Source organism: Anoplopoma fimbria, chromosome 18 (assembly GCF_027596085.1).
Source record: "Anoplopoma fimbria isolate UVic2021 breed Golden Eagle Sablefish chromosome 18, Afim_UVic_2022, whole genome shotgun sequence".
Lineage (NCBI taxonomy): Eukaryota > Metazoa > Chordata > Actinopteri > Perciformes > Anoplopomatidae > Anoplopoma > Anoplopoma fimbria.
In genome coordinates, this window is record NC_072466.1 from 2,643,495 (window position 1) to 2,652,592 (window position 9,098).

General features: G+C 38.8%; 2 protein-coding genes across 4 annotated transcripts; one reads left to right on the plus strand and one right to left on the minus strand.

The window, feature by feature from the left end:
* The first annotated feature begins 81 nt into the window (after positions 1 to 81).
* Positions 82 to 6,102, plus strand: tatdn3 (TatD DNase domain containing 3). 3 transcript variants are annotated; one of them, XM_054618496.1, is made up of 10 exons: positions 82 to 228; positions 998 to 1,030; positions 1,311 to 1,384; positions 1,960 to 2,044; positions 2,926 to 2,988; positions 4,195 to 4,304; positions 4,641 to 4,696; positions 4,779 to 4,891; positions 5,744 to 5,851; positions 5,947 to 6,102. In XM_054618496.1, the coding sequence occupies exons 1-10, from the start codon at positions 172 to 174 to the stop codon at positions 6,088 to 6,090; spliced, it is 843 nt and encodes a 280-aa protein (XP_054474471.1). In that variant the 5' UTR covers positions 82 to 171; the 3' UTR covers positions 6,091 to 6,102. The 3 variants fall into 3 exon arrangements, with proteins under 3 accessions (XP_054474471.1, XP_054474474.1, XP_054474472.1); XM_054618499.1 differs by having other exon boundaries at positions 5,771 to 5,851; XM_054618497.1 differs by having other exon boundaries at positions 82 to 214.
* Positions 6,103 to 7,386: 1,284 nt separating this feature from the next.
* Positions 7,387 to 8,060, minus strand: LOC129107116 (spermatogenesis-associated protein 45-like). The gene has a single exon (XM_054618500.1). The coding sequence runs from the start codon at positions 7,709 to 7,711 to the stop codon at positions 7,403 to 7,405; it is 309 nt and encodes a 102-aa protein (XP_054474475.1). The 5' UTR covers positions 7,712 to 8,060; the 3' UTR covers positions 7,387 to 7,402.
* Positions 8,061 to 9,098: the final 1,038 nt, after the last annotated feature.

The window sequence follows — 9,098 nt, forward strand, 5'->3', positions numbered from 1 at the left end:
CCGGAAACACATGTGTGACCTCCTGGTCCGTCTCTCTATGTGGTCCCCCGAGCAACAAAGCTAGAGGCGCAGAAACGTTCCGCCTGGTATGTTTCGAAAGCAAAAATGGAGAAATGTCGCAGTTTTTCTGCATAGTTTGCGCTTCTAGCTCTTTTTATTTATATTGTATCAATGGAGGATGGCTTTGTGGACTGTCACTGTCACATATCAGCCTGTGAGTTTGAAGAGGTAAGCTCTAAGTTATTTAAATAACCTAAACAAACAGCCTTTATTACATCCGCTGTAGGCTGCTGATAAGTAACTACAGCATGTGTGGACATTACACATATCATAAAAGCTGTTTGTACAGAACCAGTCAAAAGGTTGTTCACACCTTCTCATTCAACTACTGTGAAGAATCTAAAATATAAAACATATTCTGGTTTGTTGAGCATTTGTTTGTTTACCACATAATTCCATATGTGTTCCTTCATAGTTTGGATGTCTTCAATATTAATCTACAATGTAGAAAAAAATAAAGAAAAAACATTGAATGAGAAAAATAAAGAATATAAAAACCATTGAATGAGAAGGTGTGTCATATATATATATATATATATATATATAAAAATATATATATATATATATAGGATTTTTATATTCTAAAGGCTCTTTATATATACACACCTTCTCATTCAATGGTTTTTCTTTATTTCTTTATTGATTTTTTTTCTACATTGTAGATTAATATTCAAGACATCCAAACTATGAAGGAACACATATGGAATTATGTGGTAAACAAATAAATGCTCAACAAACCAGAATATGTTTTATATTTTAGATTCTTCAAAGCAGTTGAAACTTTTGACTGGTGCTGTACACAATAACATGTTCGCCTCCGCTCACTGTTCACACAGTCTGTTACAGTTAGAAGCTACAGTCTTTCTTAAATAGTTAGATTTTTGTTAATATAATATTTGTGTCTGACCAATGTGTAAACTTCTTTTTGTCTTTCTAGGATCTGGAGGATGTGATCCAGAGGAGCAGAGAGGTCAGTTTAGTTTGTATGGTCAAAACAATGGAAATTCACCATGCACACACACACACACACACACACACACACACACACACACACACACACACACACACACACACACACACACACACACACACACACACACACATGATAGTAACATGATGAATTTGAAGCCATGCTGAGTTATTGACCTCTGAAGGAAAATGTGACAAAAGACATTCAAGTGTGTGTGTGTGTGTGTGTGTGTGTGTGTGTGTGTGTGTGTGTGTGTGTGTGTGTGTGTGTGTGTGTGTAGGCCGGGGTTAAGACTCTGGTCGCCGTTACAGAAGAAGTCGGAGAGTTTGACAGAGTTCTCCAGCTGCAGGAACGGTGTGTATGCCTTCAGTGTTATGTCATAAATTCTAATAAACCTGTATAATAAAGTGTGCTTTATAGAGAAAGGAATGACTGCATAAAAATACCAAGATAAAAGACTGGCAGCAATTTAGTTCATTTTATAACACTTTGATAATCCAGAGGTGAAGTTATAAAACTATTATGAAAACAAATAAGGGAGTAGAGATGCAAACTACAGATATGTAGGAGCTCATTAAACATGACATCATAGTGCAAAACATATAGAAAGGAAATGAAGACAACAAATGTGTTCAAGGTAAATAAACAATAAAAAGATATTCAGATGTAATGCATACAATAATTGTTCTCTGTGGTCTAACAACCTCATATTCTGCTTGGTCATTTAATTTTACATTTGATTCATAAGCTAATGTGTTTAGCACTTTCACTGGTACTTTTCAGGGTAACTGCACTTGTCAGATCAATGTAGTCAAAAGTAAACTAAATGTAAAGAAGAGCGATGTTCCCGTTGTCCCGTACAGCTGCTCCCAGCTGGACCACATTGTGTTTGTTATTCAGGCGGTTACAGTTGAATCTTCCTCTCACAGTTATCCGGATCTGGTGGCTCCATGTTTCGGCCTCCATCCTCTGCAGGGCGGCGAGGGCCCCGAGCGGCGCAGCGTGAAGCCTCAGGTAACAAAACAGTCTGCAGCTCACCCGTCTGAGGAACACAGGAGGTGAGACAGAGGCCTCTGGAGGAGATGAGGATGTATTTATTTTTCCTTTTAGGACATTATGGAAAGTACAAAATATAACGACATAAACTTTGGCCTTTCTGGATGTAGAAATAGGGAGTTGCTCCACATAAAGTCAAAGTTTCATTAAGACTTTCACAACTTAAAAACACTTTTGCTTTCGTCTTTCATAACTTTAAATCTGTAAATAAAACATGCACAAGTCAAACAATGTCTGATCATTTTAAAGGAAAATATGCAACAATTTCCTAAAAGACAATATAGAGACTGATAAAACAATAATCACCCTCTCACTCGGAAGAACCGGAGGTTGCTCCGTGTTTATAAGCGATGAGGAAGCGAAAGCAAGAGTGTCTGAAATTTAAAAACTTCATATTTTATGATATCCTGATACCAAGCATAAGCAGCACAGCCCTTAAGAAGCATGCAGTAGAGATAGGCCTCTGAAAAATACCAGACATCTTGAGGAGGGAAACTGATTTTCAATCAGATTGTTATGTCTAAATGCTTCCTGATAACGTTTCAGTTCCTGCTGCAAGAAAATGTGCAGAAAACCCAAACGAGTATCTGATTACAGTTCCAGGAAGTAAAACAAAACAAGAGTTAAAGGGAGTTAAGAGGCAAATTGTCCTTTCATTATGTTTTTTTGCTTTTCATTCCTGAAAATAACTATTCTCTCTTTCTTTATCTACTCTCCTAACTTCTGTGATGCACTTTCCAAACATGACAGCCTGTCGTGTGTTAATGCTGCTTCTGGATTAAATCAATTAACAAAATATCTTGAATCGGGTTTAAAGGAAACTTCCTATTTTTCCTCAGGATCTGGATGCTGCCCTGCCTCAGTTCTACAAACACAGAGAACGCCTCGTCGCTATTGGAGAGGTAGATCCCACACACACACACACACACACACACACACACACACACACACACACACACACACACACACACACACACACACACACACACACACACACACACACACACACACACACACGAGGGCTGCACATCTATGGGCTTAATGATAATCACTGTTATTGTCTATTGGATTAGTTGTGAAGCCCACACACACACACACACACACACACACACACACACACACACACACACACACACACACACACACACACGCTAGTTTGTACTTCTATACCTGTTGCACCAGAGCTGAAAAAAACATTCCTCAGCTCCTTACTGCCACTTTAATCAAACTCTTCTTCTAATCTTGAACCCAAACTGAAGTCTTAACCCTCAAACAGCCCTTCAGAAGAATGAGTACAAAGTGTCCTGACTGTCAAGGTCGAAAACATGTGGACCCCACAAAGATATGAAGCCGCACACACACACACACACACACACACACACACACACACACACACACACACACACACACACACACACACACACACACACACACACACACACACACACACACACACCACCATTTTACACACACTGCTAAAACGTCTCACATGTTCATCAACACACGCTCGTTGACGGATCCTGACTTTAATGGTGAAGTAAAGCAGATTAAAGCAGTTAAAACTCCTAATCTTCCCTGTGAGGAAAGGTCAGCCACAATCCACCTCATGCACTTACACACACACACACACACACACACCCTTGACTCTGCAGCTGCCTGTGGAGGAATGTGTGTGTTTGTGGGAGCAGATTTCAGGCACCACAGGGCTCAGATCAACAGTCCCACACGGACTCCTGTCTCCATAAATGTTATTTTAGCGGATCGGGTTTGAGGCTCAGCGAGACCCGCCCCCCTTTGACTGCTGTGAGAAGCAGCGGTGGAATGAAACTAAGTTTATTTTGCTCAAGTACTTTACTTTAGTCCAAATATTTAGATTTTCTGCCACCTTCTATACCTCCTCCACGACACATGAACTACACTGCGACACATAAATATTGTACTTTTTACTCTACTACATCTTTTTCCTCATCCATCTAACAAGTAAACATTTGAGAACCTTGTCATTGTAATATAACAAGAATAATTCCACAGCTCTTATGCGGCTCTCAAAGTTTCCAAATGGCTTCTGGGACACGATGAGTGACATCATCGTCTGCTTTTGTCTCCAGATCGGTTTAGACTTCACGCCGTGGTGTTCTCCATCTCAGCAGGACAGAGACGACCAGATGTGTGTCTTCATTAAACAGCTTCACGTCGCCAAAGAGCTGGACCTCCCCGTGTGAGCAGCACAGTAGAGCAGAATAACAAACTCTTTTCTTCTCTAGTTCGTTGGCTGTGCTGCTGCTGAGCCAAAGAGGTTGATTTGACTTCATTTGAATTTAAATTTGCATAGAAACACGTGATTCCACAACTCGGCAAACTTGTTTTCATGCTGATTATACAAGCACTCATTGTTGAACAGGTATGCGTGAGTGAATATTATAATAACGCAATAAATTAAAACTCATACTTCCAAAAAAATCACAAATTACACGTTGATAAAATCCACCAGTTTTCTACTTTTCTCTCTTATTGTGAAATAAATGAATGACTCTTCTTCCCGTTTTCTGCACAGGAACGTCCACTCCCGATCAGCTGCTAAGGTCGCCATAGAGACCATGAGAGAACAAGGTGTGTTTCCTGATTCATTTCCCTTATTTTATACATAATACATAAGACATTTGGAGGTAACGATCGTCTGCTTTTCCGTCAGGTATCAGTCGAGCTCTGCTTCATAACTTTGCGGGGAAGCCGTCGGTCGCTCTGGAAGGCGTGAAGGCCGGTTACCTTTTCTCCTTCCCACCCGCCGTCTGCAGGAACCAACAGGTAGGCCTGAGCTCACACGTCTGCTGGGTTTGATACGTTTTTAAAAGAAAACAGATTTATTTTACAAGCCGTAAGGAAAGAAAAACATTTAACAAACTGTCAGAGATTGTTTCATAAATAAGTTAAAGCCGTAGACTTCACATCTTTTAAATCAGAATATGTTGTCTGATCCCTGTCTGTCACACCACCTCGATCATAAATGGAAAAGTCCTGACTTTAAAAATGATCTCTAGAAGAGACTGGGAACCCAGAAATAAGTGCAAACATCATCAAAATGTTCTTTGGTCTTATCGGAAACAAAATCCATAAAACCTAAGCTGAACTTTGGTCCATCTGCAGTCGTATAAAAATGTACAGACAAGGTACGGTATGTTCTCTCTGACATGTGATGCACTATGGGTAAAAAGAAACCACTTCATTTAAAGAATACAGGTTATTTAGCAATACTAGAGTAGGAGACAACATGTGGAGTTATAATCTTAGTTATAGTGCTAGTTTTTATTAGTGGATGGAAAGTTGAACTAGAAGAGCTCTTATTGTGAAAGTCTTACTCATACTAGTACTGCTTACTAGCAGAAGAGGTTGTTGTACTTAGTAGTGCGTAGTATTAGAAGGTGGTTCTCCCCATAATAGTAGCAGCAATATTACGAGTAGTTGCAGCATATTGTACCTTAAATATGTCGTAATAACAATGTATTGTGTTGTCACCACAGTATTACAGTTATTTATAAACATTTAATGTTTTATGTTAGAATAAGTTTTAAATGAAGAGTGACAATAGTCGTAAAAAAAAGGGATATTCCTATAACTGGAGGATATTAAGGCCTAATGACTCCGTCCATCATAATGAAGACAACAGATTTGTATATCACCATCCAGAGGGACAAACTGATCAAGCAGATCCCGCTGGAACACATCTGTCTGGAGACGGACTCTCCTGCACTGGGGCTCGACAAGCATGTGAGTTTCAAATGTTTAAATCTCATCACGTTCAGACACTTCAACACAGCTGTGTCTCTTCTCCAGATGTTTTTTAATCTCTTTCTGTCTCCCAGGAGAGAAACGAGCCCCGTAACATCGTTCTGTCCTGCCGGTACATCGCTGACGTCAAAGGTGTGTCGCCGGAAACCGTTCAGCTCATCACCGCAGAAAACGCACACAGACTTTTCCCAAAAGTTAAAGCTAACATGCCGTACTAACGTTTCTGAAACGGCCTGAGGGTGGCGCCAGAGGCAACTTAAAGTTACCACGAGGAACTTTGAACTGGTGATGAATCAGAGGGCTCCGGCGGGAAGAGGAAAGCTCTGCTCCCGGCAGCAGCAGCGCCTCCTCTTCCTCCTCCTCCTCCTCCTCCTCCACCACGCTGCTGGAGACCCAGGCCGTATTTCTGGACCCGCTGGAGAAAAGGGAGGCAACAATAGATCCAGAACCAGGACTGAGGGGGGCAGACTGTCAGACCCTGCTGCAGTAAAGTGAGAGGTTTTCTAAAGGGACTCTGGTGCTCAGAAACACTACCACTTTAGGCCACAGGGACCGCCAAAGTCAACACAAAATGAGACTTCCTCCTGTTAACTTTAACTAAAAAATGCATTTTAAGCACATAACCTAAAATGTTGCTGATGATAGCGTGTTAGCATGAAATCATTTGCATTTAGCTCAGTGTACAGCAAGGGCTCACAGGGATCGAGACATTTGTGTTTTTGAGGCATTTTAATGAAACAAAGTGAGGCATGAGTGGAACTTTAGACCTGCTGGTGGCTCAAAATACAGAAAAGTCATTAATAATTCAATGACCATGGACGGCTGCCGTTCTAATACTGGATGAGATTTTTCACTCTGGACCAAAGTTCATTACATTAGTCATGTTACACAGGAAGATACATACTAGTTGATTCTTTTTTTAAAAGACAGGTGGAAACAAATACAAACAAGGCAAAGATGAAAACTCCTGTAACTCTTATGAATAGATCCTGTATTATGATGCATTCTGGACATTGAACATTGAAGTTTCTTCAGGCCCCGTGTGTGTGTTTGTTGACGCCTACACCAGGTGTGATTGACCTGGAGAAGAAGAACAAAGGCATAAGAGACAAATAATGTTGTTATTATAATATTAATACAAGATCCGTACAGTTTATATAAACAAATTAATTATAAATGATGTGCATTACTACTGGTTGATTTCCAAAGAGTACCATACTTTAGGAAATTTGGAAATATTGGATCTTTAAATTATTATCAATAAATGTTTTTGCACTAAATTCCCAAATTACACTCAAGATAATAAATGTGTAACACCAAGATAGCCAGATGGTGAGGGTCCTAACCCATAAATAAATAAATAAACACTAACTCCAATGTCTGTTCTTCCAAATAACAGTCTTAGCAATTACATAAATACATTAAACAGTTAAAGTTCTGTCATGAACTGATGCTACTATCACAATGTAAAACTCCATTAATCAAGATATTAACTCCCTCCAGGCCCTCACAACTTCTTAGAGATGTTAATTATGGAATATAACATGTTTGCACTGAAGACCTTCCCATGATGTCAGTGACACCTCCAGGCTTCTTACTGCTCTCTCTGAAGTGTCTTCTCTCCAGGAGCTGGGAGGGGGGCTGCAGCTCTCTGCGGGCCGACCTTGGCTGCTGTCCGGCGGTCATGGCGGTGAGGAGGACCGGGCTGGTCTGCAGGTGGCTCTGGTAGTGTCTCCTCTGGGTCAGCTCCCAGGACTGCTGGGGGTTCACCTCCACCTGACACCACGTCTCCCTCCGCAGGTTGAGCTCCAGGAGAGCCCGCTGCTCAGCTCCAGACATCCTGGGAGGATTTTTTATTTTTTTATTTATTTATTTATTCCTTCTTGCTATAAATTATCCAAAGTGTAGTCAGTCTGTGAGGCTCCTTTCCATAACAAAGAGGAACCTGATGAAGAAGAGCATCCATAGATATGTTATGTGTGTAAGGATGAGCTACTCTGCTGAGAGTTTAAAACACATGAGGAGGTTCTGTCTCATAAACTTACATTTTTGAAAAACATTGATATATTTTTTTGTGTCTTGATTGTTTTATCAAACACACTAGCTTTAAAAAAAACAGACTAGGTTTAAAAACTCAATCATTTCTTTAAGAGAAATCAATTTCTGTACAATACACTTAATATGAATAAAAAGCTATCCATTGCATTGAATTGCATTGTCAATATATTTGCTCTCAAACCTGTTCTGTTTGTTTGCATAATACAGACACAACCCCATAATAACCCCATTTCTTAAATGACAGGATTCATCTCACTGTGCACTAAGAGCAATGTGCTCTTTTTTCTGCCTCCTCATGGTGCTTTGAAAAAGAGACAGAGTGAGAGCTCCTCATTCACAGAGGTTATTTGATCCTCCTGAGAAAGACCTACTTACAACAAAGGGATTTAGACTGCAAGATATATATATATATATATATATATATATATATATATATATATATATATATAATATATATATAAATATATATATATATATGTAAGGTCTAGGAAACATTTTTCTTTTATAAAAGATTCACATATTGGTAATTAAAATAATAAAGTTATTAATTATACCCCTTTATCCCTATTCTACTGATATATATATATATATATAGTAGTATATTCTACTGATATATATATAATAATTAAAAAATATATATATATAATAATTAAAAAATATATATAATAATTTAAAAAAAGAATAATGATTAAAAAAAAATTAATAAAATAATCTGCAGTCCTATTATACTGATATATATATATATATATATCAGTATAATATATATCAGATCCTATATATATATATATATATATATATATATATATCAGTAGAATAGGACTGAGTGCTGGAGTTGGCCTCAGCAAACAGTCCCCTGCATAATATACAAAGAAATATAGTCAAAAACGTTAGAAAGAAAGAATAAATACACCATCTCTGCACCGCATTTGACTCTAAAAATCTCCCTGTTGAGATTAATGAGTTCAATTAAAAAAGAAAGTAACAGTCAGCAGCTACTGAGCACCATAAATAAAGGTAGTGAAACTTTGCAGACCAACTGAACACCAACTTAAACTCTTGTTTTTGCTGAAGTCCAATGGTTTAACTTCTCCTCTGCTGTGATGTAGAAGTGTACTCCAGGTCACTGTGACATCAATAACACAAACCAGTTAAAATACTAATTCCCAGC